General features: G+C 39.0%; 2 protein-coding genes across 2 annotated transcripts in view; one reads left to right on the top strand and one right to left on the bottom strand.

Moving 5' to 3' along the window:
* Window positions 1-2,653: 2,653 nt before the first annotated feature.
* IL2 (interleukin 2) lies at window positions 2,654-7,576 on the top strand. Its single transcript, XM_066360903.1, has 4 exons — window positions 2,654-2,800; window positions 2,894-2,953; window positions 5,170-5,316; window positions 7,440-7,576. The coding sequence occupies exons 1-4, from the start codon at window positions 2,654-2,656 to the stop codon at window positions 7,548-7,550; spliced, it is 465 nt and encodes a 154-aa protein (XP_066217000.1). The 3' UTR covers window positions 7,551-7,576.
* A 9,802-nt stretch (window positions 7,577-17,378) lies between these two features.
* Window positions 17,379-23,080, bottom strand: part of ADAD1 (adenosine deaminase domain containing 1) — a 28,763-nt gene continuing 23,061 nt past the window's right edge. Inside the window, exons 11-12 of the mRNA XM_066360902.1 lie at window positions 22,658-22,790; window positions 17,379-17,500 (exon numbers count right to left, since the gene is read on the bottom strand). Coding sequence (XP_066216999.1) covers window positions 17,387-17,500; window positions 22,658-22,790 — 247 coding nt within the window. The 3' untranslated portion in view covers window positions 17,379-17,386. The remainder of the gene's footprint in view (window positions 17,501-22,657; window positions 22,791-23,080) is intronic.

Raw genomic sequence — 23,080 nt, 5'->3', positions numbered from 1 at the left:
CCTTCCACTCTGGAAGGGCGGAGGAAGGCCTGGGCTGGTGGTGCTGGGATGAGACACCCAAGTCTCGAGAGAAGTGGAACGAGATCACGAAGGAGCCTTTCCCGCAGAACTGGTGCTAACCCTGTGGTTTTGATTTGAAAGGTACAGAGAGGTGTTTTGCATTTTTCAGTAATAAAAGGAAAAGATCATGGTCATTTGTCTCTAACCCATGACTTCCCTTCTTAAAAAAAAAATCATTTGTCTCTAATCTGGCTTTCCTTCATGTTTTTCCACCTGAGGAACTACAATGCTTATTTCTAAATTTTACTAAGATGGTTTCTGTTCTTCAGAATATTGACTAATGCATTGATAAATGGCACCAAACTGTTTCTCTGTTCTTTGCAAGCAGGCTTATTCAGTGTTCCTTAGAGCGCCTGACCTTGCCTGCCTACCCACCCTCTTAACCCTAAAGTGGCATGGCTACAGTTTGGTCATGTTGTCAAAACCCAGTTTAAAGTCTGTTCCTCCATCAAAATTCTTTCTGTCCACCTCTCCTGAAGCACCAAAGGCCTCGCGCCCAGGACTGCCTGGTCCACATGCACATGTGTTCTTTCAGAGAGAATACAGATGGGGAGAGTGGACTTCGGGGTCAGAGTGTTCTGCTTTCAAACCCTTGTACCGCCCCTTCCCGCATGAGGGCCAGGTGGCCCGGAAGAAGTCACCTAACTTCCCCGAGCTCCCACTTCCTAACCTGCGAAGTGGAAAGACTCACTCACCAGGCCCACTGTAAGGCTTCAGCTAGACTGGGCGCTAGCACAGCGACCCTCTCTCTCTCTCTCTCTTTCTGCGGGCACTGTAGGTGCTCGGTAGATGTCTGCTTAAAGACGGGACAGAAAATGAGTTCGTTAGGAAAAATGGAGGAGTTACAAGCAATCACTTTGAGAAAGGAAAGAACTGTATCTTGAATTCTCCCTAGTTGAAATGTGAAGTATAGACCTCTATTGTCATTCAGGTGGTTAGTTCATTATATGAGGACAAATGAACACATATCCTAAGGACCCAATTCAGTGTACCAACTAAAAAAACACTGACCTTATTTCATAACTGTTATTGTTATACCCATAGTGTCCTGGGACCATTAGAGGATGAAGGCAAATCTGTCAAAGAGAAGACATAACTAGGAACAAAGGGATTGGCTTACATACGACAAGTGCACAGTCCATTAGAAACCTGGCACAGCGCCCTCGAATGCAAACCCTTTTCTGTATTCGTTTGTTACAATTGTTTGTAGCTTTCACAAAGGTGCTCCAGGAATGATAATGGCTCTCTCTCTTAGTAACTTCTGTCACAGAGTTCTGGCTGCTGTATTAGAAGAGTCATCCTGGAACATATGAGCCCAGGCACCCCTGCTGAGACAGCTCTCACTCCACGAGGCGTGTGCACACACACACACACCCCTAGCCCCCTGGGCTTCTTCCCCCGGCCTCTGTCAGCTAGCCACACTGATGGGCCAGGATCGGCACTGCGTGCTGGCCAGAGCACATCATCTTCTAAAGAATGCACAAATGGTGCCCGGCAATCCATTAGTAGTAAGCTTCCTTCAGACAAACTTGGGGATCTCTATTGTTATGCTTGTTTTCTGTCTTATATTGAAAGAAATATAAGCTGTCTGTTCAATAAAAAGAGAAAGAGAGAAAAATGAAATGTGTTGGGGTGGGCGTTAATAGCTCAGGTGGTCCCTGCAAAACCAGGAGGAAGAAAAGCATCCCTGAGTCTGGCAACATTCCAACTCTTGTTATATCCCCACAATGCCCAGCAAAATAATAAAGGAGCAAAAATAAATGTCTCTCTCTCTCTCTCTCTCACACACACACACACACACACACACACACACACACACACACAATCAGTACCCTTGGATGTAAAATGATTCTAAGTATTTGTTTGTTGAACACTGTTTTTTAAGAGTACAACAAACAAGAGATTTAAGCAGAGACAAGAAACACATTGAAATGAAAGAGCCTGAAATAGCATCTCAAGATCAATGAACACGATAGGCATCCTCCACTTAGCATTTCTCCAGCTGATTATGTAAGAAGCAATCTATCATGTTGTGTGCATTAGTTCAGGCATTGTGTAGATGAAAAGGCAAAACCATCCTGAAACAGGAAACCAATATTCTTCCTGTCTAATCAACAAATCTAAAAATTTATTCTTTTCAACTCTTCACTCCGGCTCTTGTCCACCACCACAAGGTGCACCACACATGCAGCAGAGTTTTACAACAAAGAGAAAACTTTCATGAGCCACTCCAGTCTCCCCACCCCCTGAATGAAAGAGGAGGAAAAACTGTTTCATACAGAAGGCGTTAGGCGGATGCATTGGAACTGCCACAGAGTGTGGGCTAGTGTCACCAAGAGGGATTTCACCTACATCCATTCAGTCAGCTTATGGGGGTTTAAAGAAATTCCAAAGAGTCATCAGAAGAGGAAAAATAAAGGTAATGCTTTTGCCACACAGGTAAAACCTTTTTGAAAATATGTGTAATATGTAAAATATTTTGACACCCCCAGAGTATTTTTCCAGAATTAGCAGTATAAATTGCCTCTCATGTTTGAGAGCTCCCTATCAGTTTCTCCAATCACTACTCGCAGCCGCCTCAGCGCCCGCCACGATGCACAAGGTGTACTTCTTGTCCTGCGTTGCACTGACACTTGCTGTCCTTGCAGAGGGCGCGCCTACCTCGCACACTGCCAGTGAGACGCAGCTGCAGCTGGAGCACCTGCTGCTGGACTTGGGGCGGCTCCTGAGGGGAGTCAGTGTGAGTATCCCCACACCCCGCTGCCCACACAGGTGTGCTGGCCTCCCCCCTGGGCACACTTTGTAATTAATAACCGTCTGTGTGCCTTCTCAGAACTACAAGAACTCCAAGCTTTCCGTGATGCTCGCATTTAAATTTTACGTGCCCAGGGAGGTAAGTACCACTTTCTGAGTTCATTTTGTATTTTATTAAGATTCAAAGTAAAATGGAAGTTTGCACACTGATTATATTAGTAGCATCTCACCTGAGAAACAGAATTAATAACTTCAATTCTTTTTTTTTTTTTTTTTTGAAAAATTCCAAGTTTGATAGTAGGGCTTTTTATAAGTATTTGTTTGTGTTTGGGGGAAAGGGAATGGGAAGAAAAAAAAGGCAATAGTATTCTTGCTATATTGCTGGGATAGTCTTCAACAAGATTATGTTGACTGCTTCATGTGAAAATGTAAAACTCTAGAGACGTTCTATTGTATACTTTTACCATGCAAATGATCAAAACTGCTGTCAGAGGAGCCCACTTTAAAATAAAGCCTTTGTTTAGGAGACATTCCTAAGGGTCTGTCTGCCTTTAGGAAGCAGCAGAGAACTAAGTCACAGCTCAGACACAAGGGCCAGACTATCTGACCTGAAATCTCAGCTCTGCCACGTCCTAGCTTGTGTGACCTTGGGCAAGCTACTTACTCTCTCTGTGACTGAGTTTACTGACATCTGTGAATAACTGTACAGACTTTGTAGAGTTTCACGAGGATTAAGGAGTCAATGTAAAGGATTCATAGGCAGCTGGCATATGGTAAGCCGCGTACAAGCGTTTGCTATTAGTAGTAACTAGGAAGGCCAAAATTCTTCCTGTAGAACGTCAAGTCAATTCTTTTGGGAGGTCATAAAGTACAATTTTGGATTTACACATCTTTTATGCCAAACCTTATGCTATATGGCTAATTTTCCAAGTTTGAGAGCTCCACTTGATTTGGGGGTTCAGGCAGTTAAGAGGAGTCTAGTTCATCCAAGCTCTTACTGCTAAGTGAGGACTGCTACAGCTGTGCCGGTCAACAGAGAACGGGCAGAAGGGGTGCTGGGAAGAGCCTGTCCCAGGGTGAATCCAAGCTCAGAAAATGGGACCTAAAAGATCACAGATGTAGTTCCATTGATCTACCTCTTAAGTTATGCTTCAGGTTACTCTTTTGAAAGATAAAAAGGAAGTAACTTAGAGATCTCCTCCAGCTTAATCAGACACACATACATCTTACCTTTACCAGCACCTTAAAGAGTAGATTTTTCTGGGGGACCAGGTCCACATCACTCATGCCGAAAACTCAAGCCTTGAACTTGCAGAATGTGCAGTAGCAAGTCGAGAGGCCAGCAGATGAAAATGTAGTGAGACGTATGTGGTGCAGCCCTCTTTCCCTCTGAAGATTGTTAGAAAGATAACATGGGGTGTGTGCAAAGTTTAGAAGGTGGTAGATTCTTTGAAATCTAACAGTTTCTAAATGACAACTCAAGATCTACTTGAAACCAAAAGTAATGTGATCAACTCCATTCACTTGTTCATTTTACCACCATCCCATGTTTCTAAAAGATTTCAGGGAACTATGAAAACATTTAATTCAAAGGATGCTATGTTAATGCTATAAAGAAAATAGCCAAAAATTTAATCCTGGCTCCTCCCAGTCATGTGACCTTAGGGAAGATACTTGAATTCTGAGATTTACTTTCCTTATTTGAGGTAACACTGCTTTGCCTATCTCAAGAGGTGCTGTGAGACTTAACTGAGCTTATTGAGGAGAAAACACTTTGAAACTATAATGTACCATTGAAGTGTGAAATATTATGTGTGTGTCAAAATCAGGAAGCCCCTCCCCAAATCCTTCCAATATTGCAACAGTTTATTTGGTTGGTGTAATTTTTAAAAATGCATCTTAATGTGCTTATTATAGAAAAGTAGACAATTAAGATGCAGTTATATGTGACTCGCTATTTTGAGTGCCATTACTAAATAGTTACAATTGCCTAACATACAAAATGTTGGGACTGTGACCAATGGCACCCAAAAGCTCCTTCTGTCCTTTACATTCTATGATCCTCAACTCTTAAACCATGAAATATTAGAATCACGGAATGTGATCCCATACTTACACATTCGGACTACTCTGATCCTAATAACTTCCAACTTCTGTGCAGACTGGGAGAGGATTCAGCCTCTAACTGTGATTTGCAATCCGGTGCAGAAACGGTGACTTTTTGCAAAGCCAAATTAGGTTGAAATGAATGATTCATTATTTGTTAACTGAAAGTTAATTCAAGTCATGGATACACTCATAAAATGAGATTACTTTCTGATTGACCTTTTCTAATCATTGCTTTTATTATTGAAGGCCAACAAACTGAACCATCTGCAATGTCTAGCAGAAGAACTCAAACCTCTGGAAGAGGCAGTAAATTTAGCTCAAAGCAAAGACTTTACCTTGAGAGACATCGAGGAATTAATGAGCAATATCAAAGTATTAGTTTTGAAACTCAAGGTAAGGCATTACTTCATTGGCTCACGTGGAAGGAAACTCACGGAGGGGCATTTTAAAGTGGGATAGCATTTTTGGTTCTTCGTGGAGTCCTCACCCATTCTAAGTCCACTGTGAACATGAACTGTTTTTGTGTTGGATGAGACATGAGGAGCTGGAAAGTGTGAGGGGTAATGGTAAGAGCCAGAGGGTTTCTACCCCCTACCCTGCGGGGACAGGCCCTGACCCCTGCACTGTTACCCCTCAATGGACACAACACCGGAAATAGGAGAAAACACTGAGTTTAATTTCACAGAAAGCAGGCAGGTTCCATTATATATTTTTAAAACTCTTTCAGATAATTTTCTGCAATAGCCAACACTGATTATCTAAGAGTCCTTTTAAATGCAGTTTCCCTACCATTGGTAGAGGGACTAAGAAATTTATCTAGAAAACAGCAACCACTGAAATGGCCAATGGACTGTATAACTCCTTATTTAGAGGCAATACTTTCAGAACCTTACGTAGTTTCAAACACATAAGAAGAATGAAATCTACAAGGGATTTGGTGATGTGAGAGTCATGGCCCTCTTTTCTCATTCCAGCTGCCCAAGTTCAGAATCCATGACTCAGCAGTTTCCCTAAATAAACAGCATAATTCTAATGGTAGTAAAACCAAGGCTCTAAAAATGTTAACTTTAGTTATTTCCAAATAGGAGTCATTTTATTAGACTGTTCTTTTCCATTCAATTTTTAAAAAATACATTGAGAGCAATGTCACTTACTCTGTTTCTCATGCAGGTCAACAGGTTTGCTCTAAAATTTTTGACCAACATCAAAAAGCTCTAAATTCTTGATGTAAAATTAAGATAAAATTCTGTGAAACTCAGAGATTCTGAGTTTCAAAAGCCCAATACTTAAGAAAAAAAACTAACCCTCTAAGTGGTTACAATATTCAATTATATGTAAAAAGTATATAACACTACAACGGTTTATTTAAAGCGAATACTTTATCTTACTCGGTGTATATCTTACTCGGTGTATTTCCAGGATAAGAATTACTTCAAATGTGGGAAGCCTCTTTTATCTTACTAGATATCAGAATATTTTCTCAGCTTGTCCCTTAGAGGCACAGTTGAAATAGCTCTTATCAGCACAGAATGTTGATTTTCAAATAGTCCAGAGAACAAAAGTTTTAATGTTTAGAATTTCAAAAGTTGGTACTTGATTGGTACTGAGGGCAGGGTGGGGTGGGTATGAGTGTTTATGAAACTGTTCTTCACAAAAACTTTCCCCAAACAAAAAAGCTTCTCCTAACTTACTCTTGGCTGGTTCTACCTAGTTTGGTAAAATATGAAGAGATTCACTCAAGTAGAATAGGAGACCTGAGGTTTAAAAAAGAAAATATAATGTGTATATTGTTGCACACATGTAACCTACAGATATAGATTTACACCCAGAGGAAAGTTAAGAAGTTTCTTTTACCTGTAGCTATTTGTCTAGATCTGGTGTTTTTTTGTTTGTTTGTTTTGTTTGTACAGGGACAGAGAGTCAGAGAGAGGGATAGATAGGGACAGACAGACAGGAACAGAGAGAGATGAGAAGCATCAATCATCAGTTTTTCATTGCAACACCTTAGTTGTTCATTGATTGCTTTCTCATATGTGCCTTGACCGCGGGCCTTCAGCAGACCGAGTAACCCCTTGCTTGAGCCAGCGAAGCTGGTGAGCTTTTTTTTTTGCTCGAGCCAGATGAGCCTGTGCTCAAGCTGGCGACCTCGGGGTCTCAAACCTGGATCCTCTGCATCCCAGTCCGACGCTCTACCCACTGCGACACCGCCTGGTCAGGCTAGATCTGTTTTTATTTAAAATGTGTACTGGTATATAAGTCAGGGAAAAAGTCTTGTGTTTATGGAGATCAACAGAATTAACAAGTGGGGCAAGTCTCAGCTTATGTGTTACTATCACTTGGTATCATAACATAATTTCAGCATGCCAATTTGATCATTTCAAGAACATATGATTAATGTGTTTAACCTACTTAAAAATAACGGCTATAAGCCTGTAGTACTTCAATTGAGAATAATTAGACCTAAGGCAAACTAACCTGGACTAAAAAAAAACACAATTTAAATTTTTGTTTTTTAGGGAACCGAAACAAGATTTAAGTGTGACTATGATGAGGAGGAGGCGACTGTCGTAGAATTCCTGAACAAATGGATTACTTTTTGTCAAAGCATCTTCTCAACATTGCCTTAAGTGCCTCCATTTAAAACTTATCAGGCTATTTATTTAAATATTTAAAAATTATATTTATTTTTGATGTATGGTTTGCTACCTTTTGTAACTATTAGTCTTCAGATGATAAATATGGATCTTTTAAGATTCTTTTTGTAAGCCCTAAGGGTTCTAAAATGTACGTAAATTATTTATCCCAAAGTATTTATTTTTATATTGAATTATTAAATATAATGTATATGTAGACCAGTAAATAAAATTATCTAACAAAGTTGATGGATATCAGTAAGCCCAGATGTTATTCTGAGAATAGCACAGACTAATCACTAAAATTTTCCCAAGTACCATGTGACCTCCCAGATGGGGAAGATGCTTATAAAACTTGCTCCTCCCAGCAGAGGTCTGCGGAATAGAAAAACCGGCTTCTCAGAGTGCTTGCTTTCTCCCACCATGAGGTGATCGGTTCCTTAGTTTCAGTCTGAGAAAATCTCACCAAATTATATGATGTTCTTCTCCAGGGCATGCCTTAAACAAGATGCCAAGCACAAACATTCCTGCAGCTCTTCATATAGTTTGGTGTCCTTCTCCACCCATTCTCCAACACCTCCCACCTTGCTCTCCACCCTCAGGAGGCTCCCTGCCCTCTGGCTCTCCACAGGGCCCTGCTGTTTCCAGACAAGCTGCTGCACTTCTCCTACCAGCCCCAGCAATGTACTAGCCCCTGTAGCTCCCTGTGCCCTGGCTTTGTATTATACATCATCTCTTTAGGAGGCCCTTGAATTATTCTGAGTAGGCCATCTGTTTCCTGACCTGTACTATAAATAGCAAGAAACAGACTCTCAGGCTTCTGGGAGTGGGTTCTTCATATATTCAAGGAACATAGTACTAGTAGAGGAGGGGAGCTCTACGGACACAGCAGCATCCTCACTAAGTTACCATCACTGCTAGCAGAGGATGAAATGCAGAAGGAGGCCACGATGTGAAGCCCAAGACCATGACATGTAATTGCTACAGCAACGATAGTTAGAAAAACTGCAATTATCACCAGATTCTCCTGATGGTTCAGACACAGAACAAAGGGGAAGATTAAAGTTATGAATATACAATTTAAAATGTGTGTGGAAGTCCTAATTGGCAGTTTTGAAATAGTCCATTTCTATAGAAGTCACAGGAAAGACATGGCAGAGGGCAGAGCCTGATGTAAGGTCTGCAAAGATGCAGTCAGACCTTCCAGGACTCCCACACTGAGGGCTGGCAGAAGCAGAACGCTGAAATGCGACAGGTGGACACAGAGGCTGACAAGACTGGTGTGTCCTGCTGACAACAGGAACCCCTTTTCTTTAGTTGTGTCTCTTCCAAGAAAACCACTCTTCTCCTTCAAGACTCCAATGACTCACAAATTGAAGGCAATTTTCCCCAGAACTCACGGCTACCAGCTTTCACTGCCTCCAGACCCCAAATGGGAGCTGCTAAGATCTCAGCATTGCTGGGCAGTGAGACACAAGGCTTTAGAGACTGACAGTGGTGGAATGTAAGTCATGTTTGGGCTGATTTAACTGCGATGAGTGCAACTCCCTGGAATTTAGAATTTAAAGAGAACTTACAAATGCCATTAATAGTTGACTGAGTCAGTGCTTGGCTCAAGAGGTCTCTTCTAATGATGTGGAAGCAGCAGAGCTTCCCCATGGAAGAGTTCAAAGGACCCAAAAAGGGCACTGCTGGACTCAGTATGTGGTCCTCACACCTCGCCCAGGAAGACACTTAAAAGTGCACCAGGAAGGGGCACACCAGCAGCCACTAGTATTCTGTGGTGCTTTTCTTCCTCAGGACCAAAGATGACAGATGGTGTCCTATGGTACTAGTAAACCATTAAACACAATCTGTTTGACATCTATCATAACACAAGAAGTGACAGGGTAATAAGTTGTGTTTTAAGTTAATTTATAGGATGTATCAGAATCAAAAGATTTCTAAAGAGGAAATTCTCATGCTTCCTGTTTACTTAACAATATTCTTTCTCCTTTCTCACATCAAAGAATAATTATCTTTAGGAACCATCGATTTCAGCTCATTCTCAAAGAAAATAAACTTGTCTTAGTAAGTCACAGTGACCCTTCATTAATTAATGTTATAAAGCTTGACGACATTCATACCCAGTCTCCATCAATGTTCTCCAAGCATTTTTATGTATGTCATGCACACATTATACTCAAATTATTTTTCCCAAGTTTTATCTGAGGATCTCTTAAAATAATGCTCACTTCATTTCATGGCAAAATGAAATGTAATTATCTGAGACTACCTCCCAACTAAAAACCCTGTTTCTCTAACAGGTAATAAAATGTCTGTTTTACTCCGCACATGATGAACACAAGAGACATTTTAGGCCACGGCACAGATAAGAGCATGGAGTTACTGAAGATGGGGGTTAAAAGCAGGCTGTCGAAGCCCAGACTGCCTGTCCAGGGCTTCAGCTGTCCCTACCCCGTATGGACCCCTCAAAGGCTGAAGGAACTCCACTCTATCTCCTCGCTCACTAGCCATCACTCACGCCAATATTGTAACTATTGGACTATTTCCCCCAATGATCGAGTTAGACTGAGGGTGAATGGAGCATGACAAAACACAGGCCAGAGTTAAATCTAAGAATTCAAACTTGGAAAGAACCCTGGACACACCCTCCTGTTCTCTCACATCTGCCTCTTCCTTCCTCAATGCAACCTCACTGCCTCTGTAACCAGGACTAAATATAGTACATTACTGATTTACTCCTATTATTTTGACTAATCATAAAATAGAGCTAAATAAGAATGTACTAACCAAGTTTATAAAAGGATTCCTGTAAAATGTTAAAATCCAATTCATTGCTCTTCTAGCCATGATTAACTATTACTAGCTTAGTAATCAGTTATGTATTCTATAACCCACCAAATGTATTGTAATTAATCCTGCACTCTCTCCCTGACCAGCTCTCACTACAGTTAGAAGCTGCTCCCCTAGGCTGAGGCACAACAAGGGCTAACATCCCAGCAGGAAGAGTAAGCACGAGAGCCCTCCAGCCCTTCCCCTCATGCTGGTTACCCTGGGGCTGGCAGTTCTGCTACTCAATGGCTCACGGCCAAAAGGACAATGTCACTGTGGGAAGCTGAGGAGACTTGTTACATGGAACAAAACCCCTAATTTATTTATGTTACTTGCTAGCCTGTAACCAATGGGATGAACTTTGTGCTAAGTCCCTTCAGCAAAGAACTTTCAAAACCCTCCTTGGATTCCTCTGTCCTATTTCTGTCCATTCCCCTCCCTTTAGAAGCCCCTGCCTGCCCCAGAGGAAGGACTCGGGTGTCTGAGGACAGGGGTCCACCACCTTCTCAGGTGGCCAGCACTTGCATAGACCTTGCCTTCCAATAGCACTTGTGTCCCGTCGTTGGTTTTCATGGCAACAGGCAGCTAGACCTGTGGGCCCTTTTTCCAGTTTCACTTCCACTGGGCTCTTCCCTTTCCCTGTGGCGTACTCCCCCATTCTGACGTAGCCGTTCAGTAACATTCAGTGCCGCGGTCACACCTCCCGAGTTTCCCTCCGCAGAGCGGCCCACGGCAGGGCCGTTCCAGACCTGCTAACACCCTATACGCCCCAACAAGTCGTATACGCCCATCACAGTGGGAAGCGCTGGATAAACACACGCACATCAACTAAATCTCCTACTTTTATAAATACAGAAAACCAAGCACAGCCCTCATTTCTTACCAAGCTGCTAGAAAGAGAGCCCAATCTCTGCCTCCCTGTCCTCGGCTCCCGTCCACGCCGAAGCACGACCAGTTCCTCTTCCGCCACGCCAGCCGCTCATCACCTCGCAGGGCAGTGCTTCCCAACAGGGCGCGGTCCCACCTGCACCGTGTTGTCTGTGATAACTCGTTACACGCAGATGTGGGCCTTTCCCAGACGAGCTCACAGGACTTGGCCTGGGCCTCTCCTGAGCAGGTGGGTTTGGGAGCCACTGTTTTCGTCACCGGAGGACTCCTGGGTGCTAAACCCCAAGATGTTTTTGGGCCCCTTCTCCTTGACCCTCCTGAAGCATCAGAGAATGCTTGTTCTATTCTTCTAGAAATTCCTGTTTCTGCCCTTCATCCACTCGCCCAACAATTCCATGTGTTTGCTCTTATCTCTCCAAAATAAACACGAAGTGTCCCTGATACTCTGGTCTTAGTGTTCTTTCATTCTCCCTGCGATGAGGCAAACCTTTTCCCCCACAATCTAATTACCTCTTTGCAAGTGATTTGTGATTTATCTTTACTCCAAAACTTTCAAAGTCTCTATCACTGTATTTTCAATTAATGAGTATCTCCACCAATCTTATCACCTTAAAAATTTACGACAAAACTTCGTCTTTTTAGCCAAACTGATTTTCTCCAAAAGTCCACTTCTATTCCTCGCACCTCTAGCTGTTTGGCTCACATCCATGGCGCCACCTCTGACCTGTCCAGCCCCGTGGTGTCATCTAGTCTGCCTACTTCCAGGTCCTACTTCCCACCATTGCTGGACTTTCTAACAATGCCACAACCCTGACTGAGGTCATTTCTCTCACTCAGGCTCTTGTCATAGCCTCTAGGCTTCCCAGTCTTTTCTCTAAACAATATTAAAAAAAAAAACACAAAAGACCTGCTGCTAGAAAACCATAACAGTAAAAAAAAAAAAAAAGGGAAAAACCTCAAATGTCTATGCATATGTAAATTTGTGTGTGTGGGTGGGGGTTTACATTAAAAATAATTAAAGGATAAGTGAAAAACCTAAATGACATTATATTTCTATATGTGTGTTTGAAGGCAGAGAAAAGGCAAGTGTGGGCACACGTGCCCACAAAGAACAGAGATAAAACACTTCTTTACATATATTATGTATTATACATTTGTCATATTTTTACATAATAACTTAAAATCTCAATTTCTAAATAGCAGGAGTCAAATTAAATGAACAATCTGAATTGTGGGTTGAGTTGGAGGTATAACTCATAGAAAGAAGTTATTTTAAGTTACTTTAAAAGTTACTTTTAAAGTTATATTACTTGGTTGTACATATATGGTAGGCTAGAGCCTAAGTACAAAAACAATTTAAAATTGTTTTCAGAAATCACATTATTGATGATAGTGATGATACAGTTATTGAGACTATTATGTGTGTGTTGCAGAAAAAAGAAGAAATTATGTTGGTATTAATAGGAATCAGGATTTTGGTGTGAGAGAAAGGTGATAACATGTAAGATTTAACAGGTTGACTAAAAACCCTCTGGACCTGAATTTGAAATTAATATGCATATTCCCAAGCTCTTCTCTCTGAAAAGAAAGACCCAGGGAAAAATAACCCAATGTTAATAGGGTACCTACCCTTAGCATCCAGACTCTGGTTTCTAAACCCTACTTCCTATGAAAAAAGAATGAGGCTTCTTCAGAGAAAGGGCCAATTCCGACTGCAGGGCAACAAATGCACAAGATGAGCAAGGCAGGAACACTGTCATCAGTGAAGAAATGGAGCTAACAAGACTACTGGGATCACGTTCAACAGATCTAGGCAGCAACATGACATGGTTCCTACAGAAGACAAGGACATCAATCACTACTTCTATTCACATTGTACTGGGAAAGCGGTTGCTGATGCAACAAAAAAATAAAGGAAGGAAGGAAAAGAAATTGTAAGACACAGAAAACTAAGAAGAAAAAAACTCATCATTATTCACATATGACATGACTGTGTATGAAGAAAATCCAAAAAACTCTAGAGAAACTTCTAGCATTAATTTAGCAAGGTCACTGGATATAAGGGCAACATAAAAAATCATCTGTATATTTACGTCAGCAACAAATACACAGAAAATAAAATATACAAAATGATAGCACTTAAAATAGCATTAGAAACATCAACTAGAAGAAAAATACCGAGATGCTTAGGAAAAGCTCCGATGGGCAAAAGAGAACAATCTGAATCTGACTATGAATTACAGTGACTAAAACACAAATGCTTAAATTTATTATACTAAAAAATTCTCATTGGTCAAATTTAGAAGATGACAGTGAACCAACTATTTCAAAAACAGAATAATGAGAAACAATCCAGCCTTTTCTGTTACCAGCCGTACCCAGGTAATCAAATAATACAGAAGTGGACATTTAATAGAAGCATTGCAGCTAATGAGAGAATCTGATGATCACCTAGAATCCCTAATTAGATAATGGAATTAAGCAATGATTATCAATGACAGCTAACATCACAAAAAGAAAGATAATCCAGTATTGTGTCTTCTGATGAAAGTAGACAAAACAGTCTATGAAATATTCTTGCTAAAAATTTGAACTTAAATTCTAGCTTTAACTATTTGTTTCAGGAAATACAGAGGACAAAAGAACCTGTTAAATGATATCATATAACAAAAATGACCTTGTGAGTCACAGCAAACAAAAGTCCCAGTTTTTTTCAAGAACCAAAATTAAAAGAAAAAAATGTGAGAGAAAATATACTTTAATAGATATTTAAGAAACATACAGCCTGAGCAGGTGGCGGTGCAATGGACAGAGCATCAACTTGGGACACTGAGGATCCAGGTTTGAAATCCTGAGGTCACCAGTTTGAGTATGGGATCACAGACATGACCCCACGGTTGCTGGCTTGAGCCCAAAAGTCACTAGCTTGAACCCAAGGTCACTGGTTTGGCTGGAACCCCCACCTCCCACCCCTGCCATCAAGGCACATATGAGAAAGCAATCAATGAATTACTAAGGTGCTGCAACTACAAGTTGATGCTTCTCATCTCTCTCCCTGTCTGTCTCTGTCTCTCGCTAAAACAACAAACATACAGATTCCAATGTATGTGATTTTTATATTGGTTCTAACAATCTACACATTCATGAGATAATGGGAGCATTACTAGTAATCTTTAAGTGGCTAACTAAATTGTGGTTATACATGAGTGGACTAAGAAATCCTCATACTTTACAGATACACATCAAAGTATCTTCAGATAAAATAACATGTTGGAGATATTTGCTCTAACATAAACCAGTTTGGGGAGGTATATATCAAACAAAATTGCCATTTTAAAATAACATTGAGTTTGGTGACTGGTACATGGGGATTCATTTCCTATTCTATTTTTGTATGTTTACAAATTTCCGTAATAAGTAAAGAAAATGTGGAATAGTGTCGTTTCTCTACACAAAAACCTTCAAGAGCTCTCTTCTGCCTTTCATATTGAGAAAATATGCCAGACTCAACTCTCAACTTATCAAGAGTTCTATACTCTAGCCTCACATATGGAGAGTAAAGCCCTGTAATCTTTGCTTTATTACATCCAATGAGTATGAATTCTCTCTCCCATTGCAGCCTTCTAAATTTTACACATCCTTCAATGCTTGTTCAGACAGCAGAACCTCAGAGTTAAAAGAGGACTTCAACTTAGATGCAACTAGTTTAGTGGTTTTTAAACAACATTAGAAGTTGAAGTTTAGATGTCTGAATTAAGTAGTTTACTTTTCTTCAAGTAAACCATGTTGTCCAACCCTGACACATAACAGTTAAAATAAGATGAGAAGCATTGTTTTACTTTGATGTAGGACAGCCCGGAGCCCTTTCCATCCGGTTTCCACTCCTGAAAAATAATGACAACCACCAGTATCAATTTCACCCTTACAATAATGAAAAACTGAGCCAAGAGGTTAAATAAGAGTCACAAAGGCCAATGTTGGGTTTTACACCATCTCCTGTGCTTTTTATTAAATGAATGTCTTCTACTTAATGCCTTCTCCTTCATCTTTTACATCCCTTGATATCCCTCTTTAGATATGATCTTTTCTTCCTCTAAACCAAAATAGTATAACTGAGCAGATACAACACATAATCAGTGACTCTATGTTGGATAAATAAGGAGCTACTTACTAGATTGTCTGTAAAACAGGTATATTTATCTTACTCTTTAAACTGACTTTCTTGAGAAAATAAGTTGTCCTTTATTGAGTCCCATGGTAGTGACCAGCACAGGGCCTTTGCTATGTAGGCAAAACTTTCAGAGGCAACTATTGACCACTTGGTGCCCTTTCTCACCATTTAAGTCAGTCCAAAGCAAAACACCCACAAATGTGAAGAGCCAAGAGAAGGTAAAAGATCTTGTATTTTCAAAGGCAAAGTTACTCTCAAAAAATAATTGAAATAAGGGTTGGAAATCAGCTGTGGAAAGAAACAATTCAGAAAATAGACCAAGAAAATGCCAGTTTAGAGAAATAAGCAATAAATGTTATCTAACTGATAAAAATAAAACAATAAAAATTTATGTTGATCCATATAAAACCACCCATATTTGACCCCTTTAACCTATAAAAATGGCAATTTCACATGGAACCCAATATTAATATCTAGTCTACTGAAAAAAACATGTATGTCTTCCTAGAACAACTTTAATGCTCATCAACTAAACTGCCATACTTTTAGAATAGACAGATAAAAACCCTATATCAACCTCATAAGGGATTTTAACAGTTCATATGGGGTGGCATGAAGCTTATAAATTTAATAAAGATCCCAGCTAAAAAGATAAAGTCTGAGAACCAATAATGTTTAATTAATTCACCTGTGACAGAAACTAAGGAACAAGGGAAGAGACTAAAGGAATGGAATGGACTCAGTTTCACTGAAGATACACATCCTAACTCAGGAGTAACCAACTTTCTCTTTTCTTCTCAGCAATGTATAAATATAAATATAAACAATCTTTTATTGATATTACTACAAATTCCTACTCATCTAAATTATAAAGAATTAAATCACATTTGGATGGATCTTAGAAGAAACCTGAAAATGAGCAATCTCATTTAAAGTATTTATGACAATATTCTATTAGTCAAATTATTTCCAATATGTTTAACATTTTTCTGCATTCACATGTACAGTTTAACGTGAGGAAATGATGTTTCAGTTACTGCTTTTTACTATCACATGACATGGTGATTGCAAATATTAGGTACTAGAATGGGGAATTAACCAACAAATGAGTAAAAATTGTTATTTGCATTCTTGGATTCTAATTTTTAATTTAAAAAAATTTAAGTGAGATAGATACTAGAACACAATGTTGAATTGTCTTTTGTTCTATAAATAGCTTTAAAACAAAAATTTTAAAGAATGAATTTTCTTTTAAACTACAAAAAGGGTAATAGCATTATAATGTTTGTAAATATATATATATATAATGGCTACATAATCAGGTAATTCTTTTTTTTTTTTTCTTTTTTTTTTTTGTAGCTGGAAACGGGAAGAGACAGTCAGACAGACTCCCGCATGCGCCCGACCGGGATCCACCTGGCACGCCCACCGGGGGGACGCTCTGCCCACCAGGGGGCGATGCTCTGCCCCTCCAGGGCGTCACTCTGCCCCGACCAGAGCCACTCTAGCGCCTGGGGCAGAGGCCAAGGAGCCATCCCCAGCGCCCGGGCCATCTTTGCTCCAATGGAGCCTCACTGCGGGAGGGGAAGAGAGAGACAGAGAGGAAGGAGGGGGGGGTGGAGAAGCAAATGGGCGCTTCTCCTATGTGCCCTGGCCGGGAATCGAACCCGGGTCCCCCGCACGCCAGGCCGACGCTCTACTGCTGAGCCAACCGGCCAGGGCCAGGTAATTCTTTTTGAAAAACTAAAACCTCACAACCCTAATGTTTCAATGTAATTTGACATGAATATCTACAAATTTTCAGCAATTTCTAGCCACTCCTGTTGCCAGATTCTAATTTTGAAAGCTGAAAATGACCAATATTTAAAACAAATTTTACTAGTCAAAACACACCAAAAAAAGAAAATACTTTTAATGTGAAAATAGATCGCCTAATTCACATACTAAATTGCTCTATACAGGGAGATTTCACAATCCAGGAGCCATAGCCATGTTGCTGTAAGTAGGATTTCAACAAAGTTTTAGCTTCTTGATAGGATCCAGACATACACTATAGAAAGAAAAAAAAAAACCACAATTATAGAATAGAGGCAGAATTTAGCTAATGAAAAATAAGTAGCCCTAAATCTTGTCTCTTTAGTTCACCATTTAAAAATTAAAAAACTTTTTGAATTCCTATTTTTTCTCAATATTATTTTTGAAACTACAAAGTTTCTTTCCCAACACTCCTATAACACAAATTTTCTTCTTAAACATTTTTCATTAAAAGAGTAATCAGACTCATTGAAGAAAACTTGAAAAATAGCTAAAACATAAAATAAAAATCATCTGTAATCCCCAAACTATAAATAACCACTATTAATATTTTGGTATTTCCTTTCATTTTTTATAAATGAACATCTAGTTGAACTTAAAAACTTTACTGAGGTATAATTTACATACCATCACTTCATCCACTCTAAATATACAGTTTGATGTTTTTTTAGTGAATTTATACATGTGCGCAGCCATAGTCCAGTCGTCAGACAATTCCACCACCTGTACTCAGTCTGTATCCCCAGCCCAGCCACGGGGAACCACGATCTACTGACCCTAGTGCTGTGTCTGGCTTCTTTAGGTTAGCATGTTTTCAGATTCATCCATGTTGTTTCCCATAACAGTAGTCTGCTCCCTTTCATTGCTGATAAGTATTCCACAGTATGGATATATCTATCACATCACTTATGCCAGGGGTCAGGAATCTTTTTGGCTGAGAGAGCCATGAACGCCACATATTTTAAAATGTAATTCCGTGAGAGCCATACAACGACCCATGTACATTACGCATTATCCAATAAAAATTTGGTGTTGTCCCGGAGGACAGCTGTGATTGGTTCTAGCCACCCGCAACCATGAACATGAGCGGTAGGAAATGAATGGATTGTAATACATGAGAATGTTTTATATTTTTAACTATTATTTTTTTTATTAAAGATTTGTCTGCGAACCAGATGCAGCCATCAAAAGAGCCACATCTGGCTCGCGAGCCATAGGTTCCCAATCCCTGACTTATGCAATCACTGGTGAGAACATTTGAATTGTTTCCAGTTTTGGACTATTATGAATAACACTTGTAAACATTTATACCAGTCTCATAAGGACGTGTATGTTTCCCCTTGCTAGATACCAGTGGAAGTAATGGTCACATGGTAAGCATATGTTTACCACTGTAGGAAGCGATCATACCATTCACGTTCCTGCTGGCAGAGCAGGAGCATTCCAGTTGCTCCACACCTGTGGAGTCAATCTTCCGGATTTCAGTGGGTGTGCAAAGGTATCTCACAGTGGTTTGATTTTGCATTTCCTAACAACTAATGAGGCTGAGCATCGTTTTACATGTCTATTCGCCCTGTAGATACATTCTGTGCCATTTTTAAAACTGAATTGTTTCCACTCTTAATGCTGAGTTATAAGAATTTATAAATATTCTAGATTCAACACCTCTGTCAGATCCATGATTTCCAGTTATTTTTTCCAGTCTGTATTTTCATTTTCTTAATGATTTTTGAAATAGTTTTAAGTTTTGAAGTCTAAGTTTTGTCATTCATAGTTTCTGCTTTTGGTGTCATATCTAATATAATTTTCCCTAATCTAAAAATACAAATATTTTCTCCTGTTTTTCTTGGAAGGTGCCTAGTTTTGGATCTTTTAGATCTATGACCAATTTTGAGATTTTTTTTTTTTTTTTGCAAGACTGGTAAAAGTATAATTTGCTGAAAAGACTATTCTTTCTCCCATTAAATTACCTTGGCACCTTTGTACAAAATTAAGTGACCATAAATATGTGGGTTTATTTCTGGATTCTTATTCTGTTCCATTAATCTATATACCTCTATCAGTATACCAATATTGTTTTGATTACTATGTCTATGTGATAGATTTTGAAACCAGGTAGGGTACATCTACCAATTTTATTCTTTTAAAAGAAAATGTTTTAGTTCTTTTGTCCTTTGGATTTACATACCGACTTTAGAATCAGCTTGCCAATTCTACACAACAGCTTGCTGTATTTACGATGGAGTTTGCATTGAATCCACAGATTGTTGAGTGTTCCAATCTATTAAATGCTACATCCATTTCTTTAGGTCTTCCTCAATTTCAGCAATGTTTCATCATTTCAGTGTACATGTCGCATACTTATATTGTTAAATTTACTTCCTAAGTATTTTTTATGCCAATGTGAGTTAAACTGTTTTTCCAATTTTAATTTTGGAGTCATTACATTTTTTGTTCGCACAATTTATTTTGCTATATTGTTCTTATACTGTGTGCTAAATTCACACATATGGATTTTGTTTTGTAAGTTCCATAAGATTTTATATACAAGATTATATCATTTAGAAAGTCAGTTTTTCTTCCTTTTCAGTCTTGGATGCCTTTTCTTTCTTTTTGTCTTGACAGGAACAACGTTGAACAGATGTGGTGAGATTTACATTCTTGCTTTCTCCCCATCTTGAGGGGGAGGGGAAGGGAAGAGTAATCAGTTTTTCATCATGAAGTGTAATGTCAATCGTAGATTTTTAGTTGATGCCCTTTATCAAATTGAGGAAGTTAACTTTTATTTCCTACTCGTTCAGTGTTTTTTATTGTAATTTGGTGTTAAATTTTGTACATCTTTTGAAATAATTATGTGGGTTTTGAACTTCAATCTATTCATACAATATATTTTATCAAATAATTGTCTGATGTTAAATCAACCTTGAATTCCTGAAATATTCCTTGGTCAAGGTATACTTCCCTTTATATGTTTCTTAATATCTTGTTAATAATTTCTGCATTTATGTTCCTGAGACATTGGCCTTGTAAAATGAGCTGGGAAGTGCTTTTTCCTCCTCTATTTTATAAAATAATTTTAATAGGATTTGTATTATTTCTGTGTTATGTTTGCTAAAACATTCACCAGTGAAGCCATATCTGCTTTACTTTACAGAAAGAATTTTAACTAGTAATTCAGTATCTTTAGTTCAATTCAGATATTCTGTCTAGTCAGGTTTTGTAATTGTTTTTTCTAGGAACATATCCATTTATCTAACTTGTCTAATTTGTTGACAAAATGTTGTTCATAAGATGCTCTTATAATTATTTTAGCTCTTTGGTGTCTGTAGTGATGACACTTCTTTCATTCTAAATTTTGATCATTTGTGTTATCTTACTTTATCTCAGTCTAGCTAAAGGATTATCAATTTTGTTTATATTTTCAGTGAGTCAATTTTTTTCTTTTTATTCAGTGAGAGGAGGGGAGGCAGAGACAGACTCCCACATGTACCCCAACTGGGATCCACCTGGAAAGCCCACTAGGGGGCGATGCTCTTCCCATCTGGGCATTCCTCCATTGCTCAAGTGGAGGCCATGGAGCCATTCTCAGCACCTAGGGCCAACTTGCTCCAATCAAGCCATGGCTATGAGAAAGAACAGAGAGGGAGGGAGAGAGGGGGAGGGGGAAAGGGGGAGGGAGAGAAGAGGAGGAGGAGAGGGAGAGGGAGCGAGAGAGGGAGAGAGAGGAAGGGAGAAACAAGAGGAGGAGGGGGAAGGGTGCAGAAGCAGATGTGCCCCTCTCCTGTGTGCTCTGACTGGGAATCGAACCTGGGACATCCACACGCCAGGCCAATGCTCTACCACTGAGCAACTGGCCAAGATGAGCCAATTTTCATTTTATTGATTTTTAAATTTTTTTCTGTTTTCTATTTCATTGATTATCCTATTCTGTATTATTTCCTCCCTCTTGTTTTGTTTTTATATTTTCTTCTAATGTCTTGAGGTGAAACCTCAAATAACTCATGATTTTCTTCCTTTTAAAGCTATAAATTTCTAAGCACTTCTTGGATTATATTCCATACATTTTTTTTTTTTTGAGAGACAGACATGATGGGAGAAAGGGAGGAGAGAAATGAGAAGCATCAACTTATAATTGTGTCAGTCTGGTTGTTCATTAATTGCTTCTCATTATGTGCTTTGATGGGGGGTGGGGGGGAGACCGGGGGGGGGGAGGCAGGGGGGGGAGGCGGGAGGGTGGGGCTCAAGCCAGCAAGCTTGGACTCAAACCAGTGCCCTTGGGATCATATTGATGATCCTGTGCTCAAGTCAGTGACCTTGGGGTTTTGAATCTGTTCCCTCAGCATTCCAGGTGGATCCTCCATCTACTGCGCCACCACTGGTTGGGCCATAAATTTTAATGTTATATTTTCATTTTCTCTCAGTTCAAGATATTTCTTAATTTCCCTTACAATTTCTTCTGACTCGTGAATTATTCATAGGTAAATTTCCAAATGTAAAATGTATCTGTTGTTACACCCATATACATATATAATTGTTATATATGTTCTTCATGTAGTAACCTTTTCACCATGTTGCTTTGTCTCTATAATATTTCTCATCTTAATGTATATTCATCATAATGTGTATTTATTTGCTATTAACAATTTACATATTTAATAACTCAATAACATGGATATTCCATATTATGAGATCATGGCTCATATCATATTATGTTGAATGAAAAATCACATCAAAAAAGATACCCAGGATGATCTAGTACTTTAAAGTTACGTGTACCTCACAATTTGTATATATGACAAGAAACTGAAATAGCATGCTTATGTGACAAGATTATGAATATTATATACAACCAGTAGATGGTTTTACAAGTCATATTTTTCATCTGCACTTAAAAATTGCCAAATCTCTACTTGAACATGCATTATGTAATACTAAAAAGAGAAAAAATATTTTAAAGAAATAAAAAGGTTATGTGTATCAGCTAGTTAAATCAGGCCCAGATCACATGCTGAAATTAAAGCTGTTTATAGCTCTAATAGAAAAGTTAATTTGTTTGAATACCTTATTCAATTATTTTAGAATAATCAACTTCTACAGTTGGCACCATTAGTATTCTACACAGAAGAATTCTACTACGTTCTGTTTCTCTGGGCACGACAGCAAGTTTTGAGCAATGTTGTCAAACTACATACATAATGAGGTGGCAATACTTATTTACATATCCAGTTTCTTGCATGTTCATTTAAAAATTAAGTTTAAGAAGTTCAAGATTCATGGCAATATCCTATATTCAGGAACTATTCAACCAATTTTTGCTATGTAACATAATTATTATACTGTTTTTGTTTTAAATTATATTCCTATGATCAACTGCACTCCTTTAAGGACTTACCTTCGCTGCATGGTATGTCCTAGCTTCAAGTACACCGTCTTTCTTAGCTTCGCCAGCAAGCAGGTTAAATCGACTTAACATCGCAGCCTTACACAGTCGGCTTGCCATGGACAAACCACTTTTAAATGGGGAACTGAGGTAGAAAGGAGTGAAACAGTCAGCAATCATTATTCAACGATTTATACCGGCAATTGAAGGGATTAAAATCAACGGATACTTATCTCAATTATGTGCAATGCATATAGTGAAAATTTTTTACATAAAAATATTTAGGATATTCAATTTGTTCCTGAAGTTAATTTCTTTATTGAAATGATAGTTTGTTATCACTGTGTTGCATTAAAAACTAAAGTAGAAGATGGATACTATTTGTAACTTTTTTTGGCTTAAGTAAAATTAACCTATGGTGATCCAAATTAAATC

This window comes from Saccopteryx leptura, chromosome 1 (genome assembly GCF_036850995.1).
Source record: "Saccopteryx leptura isolate mSacLep1 chromosome 1, mSacLep1_pri_phased_curated, whole genome shotgun sequence".
NCBI lineage: Eukaryota > Metazoa > Chordata > Mammalia > Chiroptera > Emballonuridae > Saccopteryx > Saccopteryx leptura.
This window is presented reverse-complemented; position numbering and strand designations above follow the sequence as displayed.

What these genes read in the sequence shown, in the direction of transcription:
- IL2 (XM_066360903.1), top strand. Translation starts at nt 2,654, where the DNA reads ATGCACAAGGTGTACTTCTTGTCCTGCGTTGCACTGACACTTGCTGTC. An exon ending in GGCTCCTGAGGGGAGTCAGT is followed by an intron (nt 2,801 to 2,893) that starts GTGAGTATCCCC and finishes GTGCCTTCTCAG; the next exon opens with AACTACAAGAACTCCAAGCT. An exon ending in AATTTTACGTGCCCAGGGAG is followed by an intron (nt 2,954 to 5,169) that starts GTAAGTACCACT and finishes TTATTATTGAAG; the next exon opens with GCCAACAAACTGAACCATCT.